At 42.3% G+C, this 20287-nt stretch overlaps 1 protein-coding gene across 4 annotated transcripts in view; it reads right to left on the bottom strand.

Moving 5' to 3' along the window:
• Positions 1-17806, bottom strand: part of USP24 (ubiquitin specific peptidase 24) — a 164809-nt gene extending 147003 nt beyond the window's left edge. For 3 of the 4 annotated variants that reach the window (XR_002345484.1, XM_021097812.1, XM_021097813.1), the window contains exon 1: positions 17405-17806. Coding sequence is in view for 3 of the 4 variants with exons in the window: in XM_021097812.1 (XP_020953471.1) it covers positions 17405-17725 (321 nt within the window). In the remaining variant the exon portion in view is untranslated. The remainder of the gene's footprint in view (positions 1-17404) is intronic. The other variant, XM_021097814.1, reaches the window with a different exon arrangement.

Here is a 20287-nt window from a genome sequence, read left to right as displayed (position 1 = left end):
TCTCTGCTTAATTTTTTTCTAAAACACTTATCATCTGGCATTCTGCCTCTGACTTGTTTCTCTCGCTCTGTCTTCCCTCAACCAGAATGTAAGCTCCACCAGGGCAGAATTTTTGTTAGACTTGTCTGTTGCATTATTTCCCGTGGTCTCGGATACAGAGGAGGTACTCAATAAATATTTGGTGAACGAATGAATATTAAGTATCCATTAAATACTTATGAAATGCAAGGGAAGGAGAAGGGTTCTAGGTGCAAAGAACTGCATGTGTGAGGGTCTGCCAGCAAAGAGAGCGTGTGGCGTACATAAAGCACTTTCTTCTACCTCTGTGACGTCAAGCACTGAGTCGCAGTAAACGTCACCTACTTACAGGTTTGGTGCCCTACTTGGATTGTGTGACTCAGTGAGAGGAGCTGGATCTAACTCTCCACTCTACTCCAGTGTCTGAACTCTTATCTGATACCTAAATTCCTTTCACATCCCCAGAGATACTCCAGAGCTTCCGCCTAAATAGGTGTAATAACCAGGAGCCTATGATTGCCTGCTCTTTTTTATTTATTTATCTTTGAAAGTTTACCAAAAAACCCTTTATTTAGAAAGGCTAAAAAGATTGCATACTAATTTGAATAGCTAGGTTGTATAAGAAAATTCCACTTCCGATGTCCTCCAAGAGTTGGATTCCATTGTGTTAAGTGCATGTTCTTTCTTCCAACCTCAATTTCAGACTGGAGTTGAGCAGAGTATGGCTTATACCTTTCACCTCCAATCATCCTCAGGCTCCAGACAAGATGGATCTTTGAGCGAACAAGCGCTAACTGGTAAAGGTACCTTTTAACTCTGGAAGTTTAAATAGAGGATGCCTGCTCCTTTTTAGCACAGCTAAAAATTTCACTGAACTCTCTCTCCATGTAATTTTAACTAATACCTACCTGACCACAGCCAGATGGGATACATTATTTTCTGAGACCCTTCGTTTCCTCAGTTATGAAAAGGAGACGGACATTTGTTTGCTTATAACTACAAAGGGTTTTTATGAGTATTAAATAGATAATGTATGTGAAAATGCTCTGTAAATTCAAACATCATGTACACAAAGTAAAGAGCTATTATGATTATCTACACTGCTCTTAAAAAGTTATTCTGTACGGACTTTTACTTATAGGAACAAAGCTCCACTGAAAGCACTTTTATATTTTAGAAAGATACTCCATGTCCTTTCTAGCAATACGCTCTAACTCATCTTAATCTTTACAGCCATAAAAAATTCATTAGGCTTAACAAAAAGGTTCAAAGTGAAGAAATGGAGGATGAAGCAGGGAGAATGAAAGGCAAAGAAAGCAAGGCATTGTACGTTTTGTGTGAAGAGAGAACACAGAACTGAGGGTCAAAGAAAGATGGGTTTAAGTCCTACCACGAGTTGTATGCTTTCACACCAGGATTTCTTAAATTCAGCATATTGACATTTTAGGCTGGATAATTCTGTTGACGGGGGCTGTCCTCTATGTTGTGGAATGTCTGGCCACATCCCTGGCCTCTACCTACTACGTGCCAGCAGGACCTCTCTAGCTGGGACAGCCAAAAAGGTCTCCAGGGGGCAAAATTGCCCCAGGTTGAGAACCACTCTCTTAGATAAGACTTGATACCATCATATGTTATTTTTATCTATAAAACGAAAACATTTACCTATAGATCTAAGCTCCATCTTTGGCTCTAAAAATGCTAAAATTCTATAAAAGATCAGAATAAAGAATAAAGTACAGTCTTTATTAAAGGGGAGCAAATTATGTCATGAAAGAAGTGAAAAGATGTAAAGACTACATTAGAATCATTAAAGGGACATGATAACCAAATGCAATGCAGACTTTTTTATTCAATCCTGTATTTTGTTCAATGTGATGATGCATCTGAAGTGCTTAATACAGGGCCTAGTACTTTTTTATGATTTTTTTTGAAGGTTGTACCCATTTATATTATTATAAAATAGTTGTTACATTCCCCATGTTGTACAATATATCCTTGCAGCTTATTTTATATCTAATAGTTTGTACCTTATTCCCCTACCTCTATATTGCCCTCCCCCCTTCCCTCTGGTAACCACTAGTTTGTTCTCTATATTTGTGGAGTTGCTTTTTTGTTATATCCACTAGTTTGTTGTATTTTTTGAGATTCCAAATATAAGTGACAACATACAGTATTTGTCTTTCTCTGACCTATTTCACTTAACATAATGCCCTCTAAGTCCATCTATGCTGCCACAATTGGCAAGATTTCACTTTTTATGGCTGAGTAATATTCCATTGTATAGTTAGCATTGGGATGCACATATCTTTTTAAATCAGTGTTTTGGTTTTTTTCAGATATATGCCTATGAATGGAATTGTTGGGTCATAAGATAGTTCTATTTTTAGCTTTTTGAGAAACCTCCATAATATTTTCCACAAGGGCTGCACCAAATTACATTCCCACCAGCAGCGTACGAGGGTTCCCTTTTCTCCGGGTCCTCACCAACATGTGTTATTTGTGTTCTTTTTGATGATAGCCATTCTGTCAAGTATGAGCTCATAATTTTTTCTTCAATCCGGGATTGCTTTTTAAAATGTCTATAAAGGATATTGTTGGTACAAATGGGGAAATCTAAATACAGCCCACATAATAGAGAATATTACTGTATTATTGTTAAATCCTTTGGTTGAAAGGCTATTGTGGTTCTATAGGACAATGACTTTGTCCTAGGAAATTCATACTGAAGTATTTAGGAGTCAAGGGTCATGATGTTTGCAACTTACGTTCAAAGGGTTCAGGAAAAAAAAGCATGTGTGTGTCTTCAGAGATAGAGATGAAATCAGTGTGACAAAATGTTTGCAAATGTTGAATCCAGGTGAAAGGTATACAGGTGTTCACTGTGCTGTTCTTCCAACTTTTCTATAGGTTGGAAATTGTTCAAGATAAAAACTTCAGAAACATCTAGTGTACAAATCAAATTACATCCACACTGGATTTGTTACTGACGAGAGGACACACACCTTTTCTAACACTTTTTTTTTTTTTTTTTTTTCCTGTCTTTTGTCTTTTGTTGTTGTTGCTATTTCTTGGGCTGCTCCCGCGGCATATGGAGGTTCCCAGGCTAGGGGTTGAATCGGAGCTGTAGCCACCGGCCTATGCCAGAGCCACAGCAACGCGGGATCCGAGCCGCGTCTGCAACCTACACCACAGCTCACGGCAACGCCGGATCGTCAACCCACTGAGCAAGGGCAGGGACCGAACCCGCAACCTCATCCGGTTCCTAGTCGGATTCGTTAACCACTGCGCCACGACGGGAACTCCTCTAACACTTTCTTAAGTACTTTTACCCAATACTCCCTACTCTGTTAGAATCTCCTGTGATAGTAAGAGGTCCTGTTGGAGACAAGATATTCTGAAAAAGCAACCTGATCTGACATTGGTCATCTCTACCCACCCATCAGAACCTCTGCAATAGATTATAAGCTCCTTAAAAGCAAGCATGCGTTTTAGCAGTCAGAGGCCAGACCAGAGCCAAAGGCATTCAATAAATATCTGTTCAGTGGTGAAGGAAAGGTTTGTATACTACTGTTTTTTTCCTCCTCCTATTTCCTTCACACACTTTTAAAAACAAACAAATAAACAAAAAAACCAACACTGGTGGTAAGAAAGGAGGAGTAAAACCCTAACAGTGTCTCAATGGCTTTACTTCAAAAAAAAAAAAAAAAAAAAAAAAATCCCACTTGAATTAATAGTAACATGATTAATTGCTATTACAGTGATAAATGAAACAAACAGGAAAATCTGAAACTGACACAACACTAAAAAATCAGTTTCTTTTTTCTTTTGCTTTTCATGGCCATACCCACAGCATGGAAGTTCCCAGGCTAGGAATTGAACTGGAGCTGCAGCTGCCAGTCTACACCACAGCCACAGCAACGCCAGATCTGAGCTGTGTTTGCGACCTACATCACAGCTCAAGGCGATGCTGGATCCTTAACCCACTGATCGAGGTCAGGAATCAAACCCACATCCTCATGGATATCAGTTGGGGTCATTACTGCTGAGGCACAATGGAAACTCCCTAGTTTACTGTTTTAATTATTTTGTAGCATGTTTTTCTTTCTTCAAAAGTGTGGAGTTCCCATCGTGGCTCAGCAGAAATGAATCTGACTTGTATCCATAAGGACACAGGTTCAATCCCTGGCCTCGCTGTGGTGGTGCCATGAGCTGTGGTGTAGGTCGGTGATGCTGCTTGGATCTGACATTGCCGTGGCTGTGGCATAGGCCGGAATCTACAGCTCCGATCTGACCCCTGGGAACCTCTATATGCCAAAGGTGCGGCCCTAAAAAGACAAAAAAAAAACAAAAAAAAAACCCAAAAAACGAAACAGACTGACAGTCATAACAAAGGCTTTGAAAAGGTCTGTTTCTTTTAGCATGTATTATGTTCTTGCTCATGTGTAATATTTCTCTATGAGCTACAGAAAAAACTTATAAAGCAGAGGGAGGGTATTTAACACCAAAGTTCAAATTTAATGTGTTATGTTTAAAATTGTGTCCATCAAAAAGACACTAGCAACAGTTCAAAAAAAGTTCCTTCCCACAAACTGCAAAACAGGTAAATACCATGACAGAAATCACTACCAAAATACTAGTTACCTTCAAGCTATGGCATAGATTATTTTAGGCAAGGTTCCGTTTAAGAGGCTTGATATGTGTGAATGGAGGAAACTGTGTTCCAAAATGGTGATGGATGCAAAGCATTTTCTTGATTAGAGTCTTCTATTTAATTTCGCACCTCCTACATCAAATGCTTCCCTGGACTTTTTGAGAAATACAGAAGATCAGAGCCTGTCCTCAAAAGACTTACAATTCAGTCTGGGTGACAAATACATGAATAATTCCAATACAGCTGGATAAATCCTTTGACAGAGACTTGGATGTCAAACTGAGAAGGGACTTCCCCACCAGGTGGAGAGGAAGAGGGACTGGGAGGAAGCGGAATAGAGGGTATAAAGATCTAGTGGGAAACCACTAGCAAACCTGATTAACAGTATATTTGGCATATGACCATTTGCAATATTGTGGGACCTGCTAGAATGAAATAAGACGTCTAAGCCCCATCTCTGCCAACCATGAGCCTGGGGTAAATCTACTCTGTGGAAAAAGGATCAAGCACGAGGATCAAACTGATGTCACATACTGCGATGGACTCACTCTCAGGGACCAACGTGGCATGAGAAGTGGAAAGAGGAATAAGGAGGTCTGGGCAGGTAGGAGAAAAAGCATGTGCACAGGTGAGTTATAAAAGGACCTGGCGTATTTTAAGGCTGATTTTTTTTAAGGTATCCTCTAAGAGTTAATCCACATACACTGTATTTTATTTCTATATTCATAAGCTATATAATTAAGGCAAGTGCTATGTTTTTAGAGTGTTAATACCTTCCCAAGGTATCATTCAAAATGTTTAATTTCAAATGTACAAGTGTGTAATACTTTCCAATTGATGCTTATGCTAATCACTGTATTTGACATGCAGAGAACAAAAAGGCAGTTTTAAGAAAGTAAAAGATATACAAATTAGGCATATACTCTTTCAAGAGATTTGTATACTGACTATTGAGCTTCTTTTTAAATACCCAGTACCTACATACAACAGTGGACAGACTCAGGCACAGGGTCACCAGTCCCTGTCAGGTGTACAAGGACGCTAGGCAGACAAATGGACAGAGCACCTTCGCAAATGACAGCCCTTGCTCAAGCTTCCCCTCCTAACCCCTCACCACTTGTTATAAACTTATCAATAAATGCTGACATTAGAAAGCGCGGAAGGAGAAAGCAAGGGGGGAAAAGAATCAAATGCCAACTTTGCCCCCCTAATGGAAACTAGTATCTCACAAAGGAAATGGTGGTCATTGAAATTCAGCAAGTTTATAAGGAAGGAGACACTCAAATGACCTACAGTAGGACTTCCTCATGTCAAAAAGACAGTGTGGTGAAATATAGCACAAAACACTTCTGAAGAGGTAGAAGGCTAGTTCCCTTCCTGACTTCACTAATGATCCAGAGGTCAAGGTCCTTATTTATCCCTAAACTGATGGGATTTAACACAAGATGCCAGTGTCCCTACTAGCTTTGAAACAAATCTCCAATTTTAATCCTTACATTTACAATTTTTAAGTATTATTTATTGGACTAGAGAGAGGAGGGGGCAGGAAATATTCTCAGCTCTACAGCTAATTCTTCCATTTTATAAAGTGTATCTCGTCCTGTATTCTTTTGCTTGACCCCCCCCCCCCCCCCCGCCACTGGGATACGGAGCTCCTGGGCCAAGGATCAAATCCAAGCTGCAGCTGTGACCTTCGCTGGATCTTCAACCCGCTGCACCAGGCCGGAGATCAAACCTGCGTCCCAGTGCTCCAGAGAGGCCCCCAATCCCAATGCGCCACAGTGGGAACTCCTCCTGGATACTCCTCTCCTACCCAGTCACTGCGAACTGAGTGAATCCAAGACAACCCAGCACTGTTTCTGCTCTCTGATTCTCCTTAACAAATGCTTGGAATTCCTTTACGATAGACATGTTTTACACTCTAACCATAAAAACCTCAAAATAGTGAAAAGCAAATAGGACTTGCTTGTTAGTCTCTACAAATGTCACTACATCTGTACCCATATCATGAACCAATTGTTTTTAATGGTACAAATTTTATATACATGTACATTTTTTGCCTGGTATAATTTCAACACGGAGAACCCTGATTGCTCGACAGACAATGGACATTTTCTCAAAAATATGACAAATAAACTAGTGAAATACAGGATGATCTGCTACTACAGTAACTCACCAAAACCTTTCCAATGAAACCGACATCATGAGGAGGAAATCTTAACAAAATGAAAATTATGAACATTTAAAAGTATTACAGTATTTCAGCAAAGATAGTCCACTCCAACATAAAACCACACAGACACACATTGATAATAAACTAAGAATTCCTAATGTTATTAAATCTAGAAAGGTTTTTCATTTACAAAGTTGCTATTTCACCATTATTAAGTCTTTCTAAAAAGAACAACATTCTTCTAACTTTAAAATAGCCTTTTTGGGGGTATTATCAACAATTATGAGAGATTTTTAGCCTAAAAAAGGACTAGTTCCGGAGTTCCCGTCGTGGCGCAGTGGTTAACGAATCCGACTAGGAACCATGAGGTTGCGGGTTCGGTCCCTGCCCTTGCTCAGTGGGTTGACGATCCGGCGTTGCCGTGAGCTGTGGTGTAGGTTGCAGACGCGGCTCGGATCCCGCGTTGCTGTGGCTCTGGCGTAGGCCGGTGGCTACAGCTCCGATTAGACCCCTAGCCTGGGAACCTCCATATGCCGAGGGAGCAGCCCAAGAAATAGCAACAACAACAACAACAACAAAAGACAAAAAGACAAAAAAAAAAAAAAAAAAAAAAAAAAAGGACTAGTTCCTAGAGCAATTTCTCGTTTTCTGGGAAAAAAATACAAATTCATGATTTTAGGATAAAAAGTAATGACACTTAGTTGAAGTAATTAGCACTGTTTTTAAAAGGGATACCAGAATCATTAACCTACTAATATTAAACACTCGAGTAAATAAATACAAATTCTGTACATACCATGGCACTAAAGAAATATCACTTGAAAAAAACCAATCACTTTGTTTCCTGGCAATGGATACTATAGGTCGAATTACATCAAAAAAAAAAAAAAATTGAGGCACTATTTGAATGTTTTTGATAGATCTATTCTCTTCGCACTTAACCTCATACTCTTCAAGGCCTCAATTTTCCAAATTATAACATTACAATTTATTGGACATGGAGTGTAAAAATCCTACCAGCCTTGAAACTATAACAGGGAAGGGACTTTGTGTGATCGGTTCACCACTGTATTGCCAATATTAAGTTCAGTGCCCAGCACACATCAATGCTTGATAAAAAGTCTACTGAATGAAAAGCTGTTTTGTTAAATGGGCTATTGACTGTTTTGCTGCTCTGACACTTTTAATGTAATACCTGTTTTCATCACTGGAATTTGATTTGCGTCATTATTTAATGTAAATCTAGAGTTTTTCTTCTGAACTCTTCATCTTCCATTTAGTAAAAATGCCAGCAACAGCAGTCTGGGCATCTTAAAATGTGTAAATAGACATGAAAGAGTGCTTTAAAGTATATCAACGACAGCAAGAGTCAGGTGAGTGGACTGTTTCTTGAAAACAGCAGATGAGATTGGGTCTGCAGCCCACCATGAGCCCAACAATCAAAACAATGCTACAGGTCACAGAAAAAAGAGGTGACAATGGAAGGCCGAGTTGGCTAGGTGTACATCTCCGCCCCTTTGGCAAAGTAAAAACAAAACCAAAAAAACTATGCTCTGCAAGACTGCTGTTTCCAAGATACAGTCAGAGACACTGGAGAGTCTTTAAACATTAGCAGCTAACCTAAAGGCCAATCTAGACACACTGGAGTCATAGATAACAAAGTCCTAAAAACAATCAACAAGGCAACATGCTCTGAGATATCTGGGGAGGGCTGGGGCTGGAGAGGTTCATGCAAAAAAGGGAGCAAGGCAGGAAAAGCAACTAAACAGAAGGGCACCCTTAAAGCTTAAAATTGGACTCAAATTTGAAAAGTCCTGCTGAAGCACATTTTCTGAGCCATGGTTTTCTTATGACTATAACTAACTAGAAACTAATAAGCAGATAATCAAATATGAATTTCAGATTTTTAAAAAATATTCCCAACTATCTTCGGAAGCAATATACCTCTTTCTGTATTTCAGTTAGACACAAATTAAATCTATTATATTTCGTTTTCCTCAGAAGCAATGTTTTAAAATAATTTTAAAGTCTAGGAAAAATTTTGCTAAGAATCATGAAAACACTTTAGGCTTTTCTTAAAGCTATTTTCATTTTTAATGCATATCACAGTTTGGTTTGTCTTCATGTGATAAAGTTTATATACTTTTTAAAAACTCAATTTACATATATATATTTATTTATTTATTTACTTATTTATTGTCTTTTTGCCTTTTCTAGGTCCACACCTGAAGCATATGGAGATTCTCAGGCTAGGGGTATAATCGGAGCTGTAGACACCAGCCTATGCCAGAGCCACAGCAACGCGGGATCCGAGCCGCGTCTGCGACCTACACCACAGCTCACAGCAACACTGGATCCTTAACCCACTGAGCAAAGCTAGGGATTGAACCTGCAACCTTATGGTTCCTAGTCGGATTCGTTAACCATTGTGCCACGATGGGAACTCCTAAAAACTCAATTTTTAAAATTCATTAAAACAAATGTAGGCCTAGCAGCCAAAAATAACAGTAATAGTGTTTTAGCACCAGCTTACTTTAAAAATGTAGTGTGTATGTTTGTATGTGCTGTTTTCTGAAAAGCTTCATAGTTTTTAATTTCTTAAAGAGGTCAACAAATAAAAATACTTAACCACAGATCTAGTGCAAGATGCCCATTTTACAGATGAGAAAACGGAGGCTCAGAGAGGCAAAGTGACTTGCCCAATAATACAGTTAGCAAACAACAGAACCCTGAAGAAAAATGTACAACCTCCCAAATTCTTGGCTCAATACTCTTTCAAATACCACTTGACTGATTTCACTTAAGATGCTCTTTCCATCCGTTCACTTAGTTATCTCTTTGTCCAAACAAACACTTCGAGCCAAGGGTCCTAGGGACATAGAGATAAAAAGAAATAAACAATCCTGCTCCTCAAGTCCAAGGGAAACACAGATACATTTATGTAGAGACATCTTTTATTAACTAAAATATGATCACTGTTTTACTTCATGTATGTACAAAATGCAGTGGGAGAATGCGGCAGTGTGAGACAAGTGTACCTTAAGGAGAAATGGCCTTTGAGATAATCTTGACGAATGAATCCATGTTAGCCAGGTAGATGGATATTGGGGTTCGGGGCTAAGAGTGAAGACACCGAACTGCAAGGGGGAGCATGGCACTGGAAGGCAGGAGTAAGATGGGATAGGTAAATACAGAGACCTCAAAAGAAAGGAGCTTAGATTTTACCACAGAATATAAAGAACCACCAAACATTTTTAAACGAGGTTTTCCCACAACTATAATTTGCATTTTACAAAGATCATTCTGGCTCCCGTGGGTAGCACAGAGAAAGGGTAAGAAAGGGACATGATCAAAACCACAGCAGGAACAGAGGGGACAGACGGAGGGGTAGGAGAGATATTTAGGGTTAGAATTAACAGGTTATTTATAAGAAGAGAGAGTAAGGAGTCTAGAATAAATTAAACAATTGACAGATGGTGTTGCCATTGGCAGCACAGAATACCTTCCTAGTTTCTAGGATCTGAAATATACTTTAAATTGCTACCAAAATGTTACACTGTGGATTTCTAACTCTAAGTTTCAGAAAGCAATTCAATTTTCAACCAAGATGGCCAACATAAGAGTGAGAAATGGAAAGAGGTTAAAAAAAAAAAAAGGCAAAAAATGTTGACCTGTTTATGAAAAGCCAGATTCTAAAAGCACACAAAGCAGAAATTGAGAAGTCTTGGCAACAGGAAGTCTGACCAACAAATCTTTCTGGAGAAGATTTTAACTTCAGAAACCATTTTGGAAACCTACTAATGAAAAATGGGAGTTCCCGTCGTGGCGCAGTGCTTAACGAATCCGACTAGGAACCATGAGGTTGCGGGTTCGGTCCCTGCCCTTGCTCAGTGGGTTAAGTGTTGCTGTGAGCTGTGGTGTAGGTCACAGACGCGGCTCGGATCCTGGGTTGCTGTGGCCCTGGTGTAGACCTGTGGCTACAGCTCCAATTGGACCCCTAGCCTGGGACCCTCCATATGCCGCGGGAGCGGCCCAAAAAATGGCAAAAAGACAAAAAAGAAAAATGTATCATACTCACTAAGCATTTTTTAAATAAAATATTTCTAACACAAATATCTTAAGCTTAAGTGAAAGCGTATCAAACGCTGTCAGTTGAATTTTACAATGCAAATAACTAGCTAAGACACTACAGGGAAGCAACCTATGTGCTAGAACTTCTCTCAAAAAGTGAGGAGACGCTGGTGGGCACCTAAGATGTTACTTATTTTTAAGAGGAAAACTAAAATCTTCGACTTAGGCCCAGAAAGATTCCATAGACCTCTTCACCATGGTTGAAGTATTTCAATTTCTGGAAAGATTATGAGAATAAAATGTTGGCTTAATTGTGTTAGCTCTTTTCTTCAAAACAAATGAAAATAAACCACATCTGGAGTTGCCACTGTGGCACAGCAGGTTAAGGATCCAGTGTTGCAGCAGCTGTGGTGTAGGTCACAGCTGTGACTCAGATTTGATCCCTGCCCTGGGAACTTCCATATGCTGTGGGTGTGGCTAAAAAAAATTAAAAATTAAAAAAAAAAACCGAAGTCTAATGTCACCTATTACTGATATGAACTTAACAAAAAAATTTTTATAAATCATGACTAAAAATTGTTTCGATATTGAATAATAAAAATTCCTATGAGAATGACAATGAGAAATACAAACTTAAAAAAGAAACTAAAACTCTCTAGAAGGAAGGTGAGAAAAAAATCAGCTCTTTTGAAAGTAAAGAACAACTTTCTCAGCAGTGCCTCTGCAATGTAGAATCCTCAGACTGAAATGTCCCTCCTATCTGAATTTCCAGGTACCTGAAAACTTTTGTGACCAACTTTCTTCTTTCATTTTTTTAAAACTAAAACCTTGCTAAAATATATTACATATTCCTGACCTTTCTTAAACACAGCATACTGTAACCTTTTCTTGAAGTGGCATCATTAAAAACAGTTAGCCTCTCGGGGTCACGGAGCACAGAAAGCTGTTTCATACCGCCCCATACAAACTGATGAGCGTGCTTTGCTTTTAGTTTTCCTGTCCCCTCCTTCACCCCGGGCTACCTGTCACTTCTCACTACGGTCAAACGTGCCTGCCTGTAACAGGTCATCAGCTCATGTGTGGAGTACCACAAAACACTTCTATTTTGCTATTTCTAATGTGATAGGAAACCTAACGTTAAAACGTTTTTGAACTATGTTTTTTTTAAAAAAAAACAAAAACAAAAAACAAAAAAACAAAAAAAACAAGCTGAGGGAGTTCCTGTTTGTGGCGCAGGGGAAACAAATCCGACTAGGAACCATGAGGTTGCAGGTTCGATCCCTGGCCTTGCTCAGTGGGTTAAGGATCCGGCATTGCCATTAGCTGGGGTGTAGGTCGGCAGCTGTAGCTCCCATTAGACCCCTAGCCTGGGAATCTCCATATGCTGTGGGTGCGGCCCTAAAAAGACCAAAAAAAAAAAAAAAAAAAAAAAAAAAACCAAACACAAGCTGAAGCACTAAAGAATGAAATGACCTTTAGTGCATCAAATGCATGGGGGCATTTTGAAATGGTTTAATCTTATTAATTTTACTTATTTCTCTCTAGTGTTCCAAATAAGATAAATTTCCTGAAAAATCGAACTCCACGCATGAAAAGTATTACTGAACTAAATTTTTCTAAATATAACAGTTCTTATTAAAAGTAGAAAATACTCATTTTCACCCCTAAATTCAAAATCGATTTTGTATGATATCTGAGCAGTAAGTATAAAGACATGTAGTGCCTGGATGCCTGCTCTTTGGGTTGTATTACAGTTGAAACCCTTTCCTCGAACTGTTGAAACACGTCGACATTTACTTTTCTAATACTGTAACTGGTTTCAAATTTTAAGCTAAAAAGCATTATCATGTTGTATAAAGCTGTCCCTATCTACTATGATTTCACCACAACACATACTCCACCAACACAAAAGGTACTTCCTTCATACCAAATTACAGTCATTGCAAATGGCCAGGTAATCATTAAGCAAGAACCAACTGTTAGATGAATTCATAGGCCCAATTCTCAAAGGAGATACATATATACTAGGTTCTGAATAAATTCTTACTTCAAAATTAATCTTTCAGATTCCCTATTTTTCATTCACTTTCAACTGATTCTTGAAATTGTTTAACTTAAATTTTAAATAGATTCCACTTTTAAAAACTTAACAAATCACAGTATATCAGAAACTACAAGCAATGTACTCAAATCACAAATAATAACTAAAATTGACTTATCTGATATTTACTCCATGGTCAAAAGTGGTAGGGTTGTGTATTTTAGGGGAAAAAAGGATATGAATTTAATACAAACCTTAATATGTAATACATAACGTATTGTATGTATGTAATGTATATAACTGTCATTCATATAACTACCCACTTAATACTAAAGGGGTAAAAGAGGCTGAAATGAGTTATGGAGCTACAAAATTAATGCAATTTTTATTTTTATGTGATTTACATATATTATAGCATACCAACTTTGGGGCAACAACAAAAAAGCAACAAAATCTTGAAAACACATCTGACAAAATACTTCCAGAAAGACTATCCATAATAAGATGGGAACAAAACAAGGAGTTCACCATATTGGTGAGATCACAGTATTAAGTACCACTTAAGGAATGTTAATTATCACAGAACTAGACAGCTAAGGAAAGCATTTCTAGCTGTTAAGGAAAATCTCCTTGCAAAAAACCATTCCATTTTAGTATGTCCTAAAGACAAAACAAGGAGACTTAAAAACGAATAAGGTACTTTTCACAACTGTTCAATTTTAGAAGGTGCCTACAATAGTACCTGGCTTTAAAGTCTACGAACTCTCTCGACGGGATCACAGTTCTGAAAGGACCAACTCTCCCAGCTCTGTGGAGCAGAATGAGGGGGCCTGCCCTCCAACTGGCCAGGGGCACTGAAGAATTCCGACAGTGGCGGGTGTTAAACATCTGGCTAAGTTATTTAGAGCAGCTGTGAGATCTCATGCTCTTTAATAATAGAACAGACTCCTACCTGCTGTGGAAAGGCTTTCCAGCAATGCGATTCAAAATCAAAACTGGGTAGCTTTTCAAAGTCCTGTCTAGACCCAGAGACCAAGAGACCAAGAATTACTTACACACCTACACCCAACAACACTAACAACAACCAAACACAACTTTCTGCAATGCAAGGCCTTTACTTCACTGGAGGATATTTAAAACGTGGCTTTCTGGGCAGTTTTGTGTTCTGCTAGATATCTGGGTCTTTTTTTATCTTCATTCTCCTTACGGCTACTGAACCAGAAGTTAACTGCTTTTACTTTCCAAATTTTAATGTTTAAACCAAATCCTAATTATAGCACTCAACTGATTTTACCTAACTACATGACCTTGGGAAGGCACTTCTTGTAAAATGAGAGGCTCACACGAAGCTCCACCAGAATGTAACCTCCCCGTTCTTTCTGTTCACCACTCGATTCCCAGTCCTGGTACCTGGACGGCATTAAGTGCTTACCAAGTGAGAGGATCATTCCTGTCCCTAAACAGTAAATCTAAAATAAAGTGTCATTAGTTCCTTTTTAACAATTAGATTTTAACCTGTATGTTTCCGAACGTTAAGAGGACACTGAAACTGAAATTTTTCTAATTTCAAACGAGGTGCTCATTTTTCAGAAATAAGACGAGTAGTTAGTATAAGAGCTGACAGTCTTCACCCCGTCTGTTACACTTCCCTTTTCTTCATCCTCTTTAACCCATTTCTGTGCCCTGTCCCTTTTTCATTTGAAAGGAAGCCAGCTGGGAGGGAGAAAGAACACTAGACTTGCAGCGAGTAGGCCTGAGTTTTAGTCCCATCTCTCCCATTAACTGGTTCTTTGGGGACATGTCACTTCCCCTTTGGGGCCTGCGAGGCTGCATTTGCAAAACAAGGAAGCCAAATTAATTACTAATTTCTAAAGCCTTCTGCTTTAAAAGTCTATGATACTTCCATTGTACCCGTTATCCTATTCCTCATGCCTTGATTCTGCACTTGCCAGCCACACCGTTTCCAGACTTATACAGGAGCCTCAAAATATGCCTCTTTCCCTCTTTATTTTTCCTTCTTCTCTTAAAATGAATTCAATCCTAAAACCATGAGTTGAGCAGGATGAAAATCACACTGCCTTTGAAGTCGGAGAGAGAGAGAGAGAGACGAGGTTTAAATTCACACTTTGCCACCAGCTAAGCACAGCTCTAAGGTGGTGATGTTATTAACTAGCTCCCTGGGGATTAAATAAAATGTATAAATTACCGAACATAGTGCCTGACACACTGGAGACACTCCACAATGGTCAGCACCTCTGCCTATTTCCTAAGATCAAACACCTCAGGTTCCCACTCTCTACAGCAAGGATGACCAACAAGCAGGTGGCAGACAAGAAGATCTGTAAAACTACAGAGGCAAAAACTTTCTCACCAGGCTCCTGTCTGAGTCTGCTTGTGTTCTTGCCAATACTCTTCTGGGTAAGCAGTCTCAGTCACTAGCCCCTCGTGAACTCTAAAAATTAAATGTTGCAGCCATATCCACAGGTCAAGAGGAAATGAAAACGTGAACATAATTCTTCCAAAAAGGGGGGGGGGTAAAATTTTTCACAAAATGAGGATACACTGAACTTTGTAGAGCTATATACAAGCATCTTTAGAAAAAGCAATGGCTTTCTTCTTGATTTTAAAACTGGGTCAAAACTAAAAGGAACAAGGAGAGAAGTGATGAGAAAGAGAAGCTCATTTCTTTTTTTGCTTTTTAGGGCTGCACTTGCGGCATATGGAAGTTCCCAGGCCAGGGGTCAAATCGGAGCTGCAGCTTCCAGCCTACACCACAGCCATAGATCCAAGCTGTGTCTACGACCTACACCACGGCTCACGGCAACACCAGATCCTTAACCCACTAAGCAGAGCCAGGGATTGAACTTGCAACCTCAAGGCTCCTAGTCGGATTTGTTTCTGCTGAGCCATGATGGGAACTCCCAGAAGCTCATTTCTTAAAGTTTTCCCCAAATTAGTAATAATTACAACATTTACTTCCATATACTAGTTAGTGATATAGCTGAGTTACTGGGTAACAGAGGGCAATCAATCAAGTGTGTGGAAGTCTGAAAACCAAGGAGACTTCGTACAGAAACCTAGTTTTTTGAAGTGCCACCTTCTTTGCCAGGCTTAGCCCAGCAACAACTGCAAAAGCATATAATTAAAAGGATATACCATTATTTAGGAAAAAAATCTTTCAGAAGGCTTAGAATTCTCCAAATTTTTATTTCTATTTAAAAACTCAAACCACTGACCTGACAGCAGGCCAACCTGCTCTACTAGACCCTTGAAATGCACTATCCAGCAAATGGAGCCAAAACTCCTGCCATGAGCTGCCATTTTTCTGCAAAGGGATTATTCACAAGCACTGTTGCTTCTGGTTGATCCTTTCAAAAAAAAATTAGTCTATTTTTTCTCCCATGCGCTTTGTTCAAATTCCAAACTAAACAGAAGGAATCAGGTCCACCTAGACTTGAGATCTCTGGTCAACGCCTTCTGGCTAGATGGATCTTTCTCCTTAACAGACCCCTGCACTCCAGTATCGCCTACCCTGTCTCTGTCCCTCTGCATAGCACCCTCAGTACTGCTACAACCCTGTTCCCCAGTCTAGTGCTCCCTAGTTTCTGACTTTATCTATAACCAGTACTCTAGGCAGACTTGGCCCCAGCTTCATATTCCAATCCCAATCCCATCACTGTCTGGCCCCTCCTCAGCTCTGACTCCTGCCCTGGCCTCTTATCTCTAACCTCTCTCAATCTAATCCCCATGACCTTATTAATGACGGGCCCCATCCCCAATCCAGACTTCAGGGCAGCTGAGCCCCCTCCCCCACCTTATATCAATTCTTGTCATTCCTAGCCTCTACCCAATCTCCTTTCTTTCTGGTTCCCGGCTAAAAACCCAAGCCCCATGCCTAACCTCAAGTCCTCTGACCCCAGCAAAGGCCACTTACTCTACCTGGCCCATCCCACTTTTTCTCTGACTCTGAACCTGGTGCCTCCCCCATCCTTCACTGAAACCCTGAGCCACGAAGTCTCAGACCCTCGCCTACTCTACCAGTACCCCATTTCTGACCCCCCTGATACACGGGTCCTCCCATTACACTCCAGGCCAGTGTGCCTGTTTTGCACCATATCGGACGCCAGCCTTGGACTCTCCTCCCCCCGCCCGAGCCAGGCCTGCCCCACCGGTGAGCTCAGGTCATCGCCGGGGAGACCCCTCCCCATCCTGCCGCGCAAACTTGCCCTGCATCCCTAACTCCCATTCAGCCCCTCCCCACGGGTCCCTCTCCCCACTTGACCCCAGTCCCCGGACCTCCGTCCTGTGGAGCCCCGTGCTCCAGTCCCCCTCTCTGTGCCTCCCTGCCCCACGCTCCCTCCGCACTCCAAGCCCAGTGGGGTGTGTCCCCTCTCCACGGAACTCCAGCCCGCCGGCCTCTCCTGCGGGGGTCACGGGTTGCCCTCCTCACCTCGGCGTCCACCACCTCGTGGTAGGCGGGCGGGGGGTCGAAGCCGCCGCCGCCTCCCGTGCTCCCGCCGCGGGAAGGACCCCCGCCGCCGTCACCGCTGCCGTCGCCGCGCGAGCCCCCGCCGGGCCCCGGGCTGGGGCCGCCGCCGCTGTCCATGGGCTCGTAGCCGCCGTAGTCGAGGCCCGGCCGCTCGTTGGTGAGCAGCGCCACGGCCTCGTTGATGTCGTTCTTAGCCAGGCGCAGGGCCTTGCGGATGGTGGCGGGGTCCGAGAAGCCCATGCACAGCAGCGTGGTCATGTGCTGCTCCTCCTCCGATTCCATGGCTCCGGCCTCCGGGCCGCGCCGGGCGGCCGGCGGCGAAACTGCGGGTGCGGGGCCTGGCGGGCCCCGCGGCGCTGCCTCCGCGCCGTCCCCGCGCCCGGGCGGGCCCCTGCGCTCCTGGGCTGCGCTGTCCACGGCCGCCGGGCCAGGTTGGGCGCGGGCGTGGGCGCAGCGAGCCGAGCGACGGCGGTGGAGCGCTCAGGCGCGGCGGCGGCCCGGCCCAGCCCTGCGCGCCGCCATGTTGGCCTCCTCCTCCGCCTCCGCCTCCTGCGGCCCGCGGGGCCGCGCCTCCGCTCCCGGAAGCCGCACCAGCCGCCGCCGGGCCCGCCGGTCACCGGTGAGGGTTGGGGGTGATTTCTCTTTCCTCTTTTTTTTTTTTTTTTTTTTTTCAATAGAGGCAATAAGGGAGGGGCCGCGCCGCGGAGCGTCTCGGGGGTGGAAGCGCTGCCGTGAGGCCCGGGCGGAGGCGAGGGAGGGTTCTCCGCCGTCGCCGCTGCCCGCCCATTCCTCCAGCAACAGGTTCCCCCGGGGGCGGGAGGGGCGGGAGCGTAGCGCAGCTCGCAGCGCCGAACGACCCCGAGCCGTCGATGCTGCCCGGAGCTGACGACGGTTCCCCCCGAACCTTCCCGGAGTCCCCGCAGGACTCCCGCTCCCGGACCTACGCGGTGCGGTGCGCAACCCATCCCACAAGAAGCGCACGCGGCCGCCGCGGCAGTCCTCCTCCCCCAGCCCGGCCTGAAATGCAATGCGGTCCAGGAGGAAATCCTCCCGCCACGCTGCCTGAAATACCCCTCGGCGCCGACTTAAATTCATGCCCAAACCAGGCAGATCGATCCACCTGGGCCGAAAAGCACCGCCACCTACGCTTGACCTAAATCCCTCCAACTCAAGCTGAAATCACTAAACTGGTTGAAGTTAATTCCCAGCCCTTGTCGAAGTTTGCTCCCACTACTGTCTGACCACCTACCCCCACCCAACGTGACTGGACTCTACCAAACTCAGGGTGAAATCCCCGGAGAGTCTGAAACACGGGTTTACAACCCGATCTCTAGATCCCAGTGCCCTCTGTGAAAACTTCTCAAAACTCCAGTCTGCCTCATCCTCCTTCGGCCTCAGACTCATTGGAGCACTTTGGTCTTCTGCTTCCCTCCTGAAGCTCACCCACCCACTCACATTCTACTGCACCCTTTGGTCCCGCATACCGTCTTTGTTTCTCCCTTTTAAAGGGGGGCTGCATCCCCTCTTTTGTGCCCTTCAGGGCACGGGACCCCACCCCACCCCTGTCGGTTTCCACCTTTGAGCATTCCCCTTCGCCTTCAAAGGCCTGCTTTCTTCGCTTTCTCTTTCCACATTAGCACGGAGGGGCCATATCCTTAGCCCACTGCCTACCATCTCAGCCCTGAACCTTGCTGTTTCCCCGCCTCAGTTTCCTTTCATTCATGCTTCTCCAGAGTTCTTTCCCCACCCTTTCCCAAGATCCTGGTGATTTTTCCGTTTCTCACTATATGCGAAATTAGTTCATCTCATATTACTCTCAATCCAGTTTTCTCTTAAACCCTGAAGTCCACCATCTAACCTTTCTTATCCCATGAAATCCTTCCTGTTGCCAACCCACACTCACTGAAATGCCCATTTACCCCAAATCTTAAATTAGGGGCAGTACCCAGAAATTTTCTCTGCATCTTCTCTGTTAGCATCCATTTCCCTGCACCATGAGCCCTTCTTGCCTAGTACTTGTTACTACATTTATAAACACCAGCAATTTGATTTACAGGATGAATTTATCACTGTTCTTTACAGTTAAATGAAGTAACTATATTTGTTGAATTGATTGAAGACTAGATTTTAGATCAAAGACTAGGATTAATATCCAAAGGAATAAAGTCTCTTAATTTGTTACTGAAAAAACCAAAATTCCTTCCTCTTAACATTTCTGAACAAAAACAACAAAAGAACCTGTTAGGGAAGAGTGCCTGTAATTGGACCAGGTCACAATGTGTATATTGAAATAAAATTTTAAGTGTTATCAACTTCTGGATACTCAACATTTTAAATATTTATCTGTTGCATTTGAAGAACAAAAGTAATCCAAATCAACCCAAGAGCCTATTGTAGAGTGCCTGCCAAGGTATTTAATTTTTTTGTAACAAATACATACTTAATATTTCTCAGGTGCTAGGTACTGTTCTGGGCACTGGTGATGCAATTCTAAACACAGTAGACAAAATTTGATGATAGCACAGTGATGACACTCAGTTTTGCCCTATGTTTAAAGAGTTAATTCAGTGACCAAATTAAGAAATGAGTTATTATAAGGGAAGAGAAAGTAACAGGTAAAGAAGAAAATTGCTTGCCACTGAAATTGGGAATAGAACCCAAGAGGTAATGAGACAGAGCCGACCAATTCAGATGGTACATAAAAAGACTCATCAACAGTGGCAGGTTTATAGAACATGACAGAGGAAGCTGTGCTGAGCTGAGAAGAGGAAGCAGAGAAGGAAGCAGAGAAAAACAAAGTCTGTGATAAAAAACTGGAAAGGAGCCACAGAAGGCTACAAAAAA

This window comes from Sus scrofa, chromosome 6 (genome assembly GCF_000003025.6).
Source record: "Sus scrofa isolate TJ Tabasco breed Duroc chromosome 6, Sscrofa11.1, whole genome shotgun sequence".
NCBI lineage: Eukaryota > Metazoa > Chordata > Mammalia > Artiodactyla > Suidae > Sus > Sus scrofa.
This window is presented reverse-complemented; position numbering and strand designations above follow the sequence as displayed.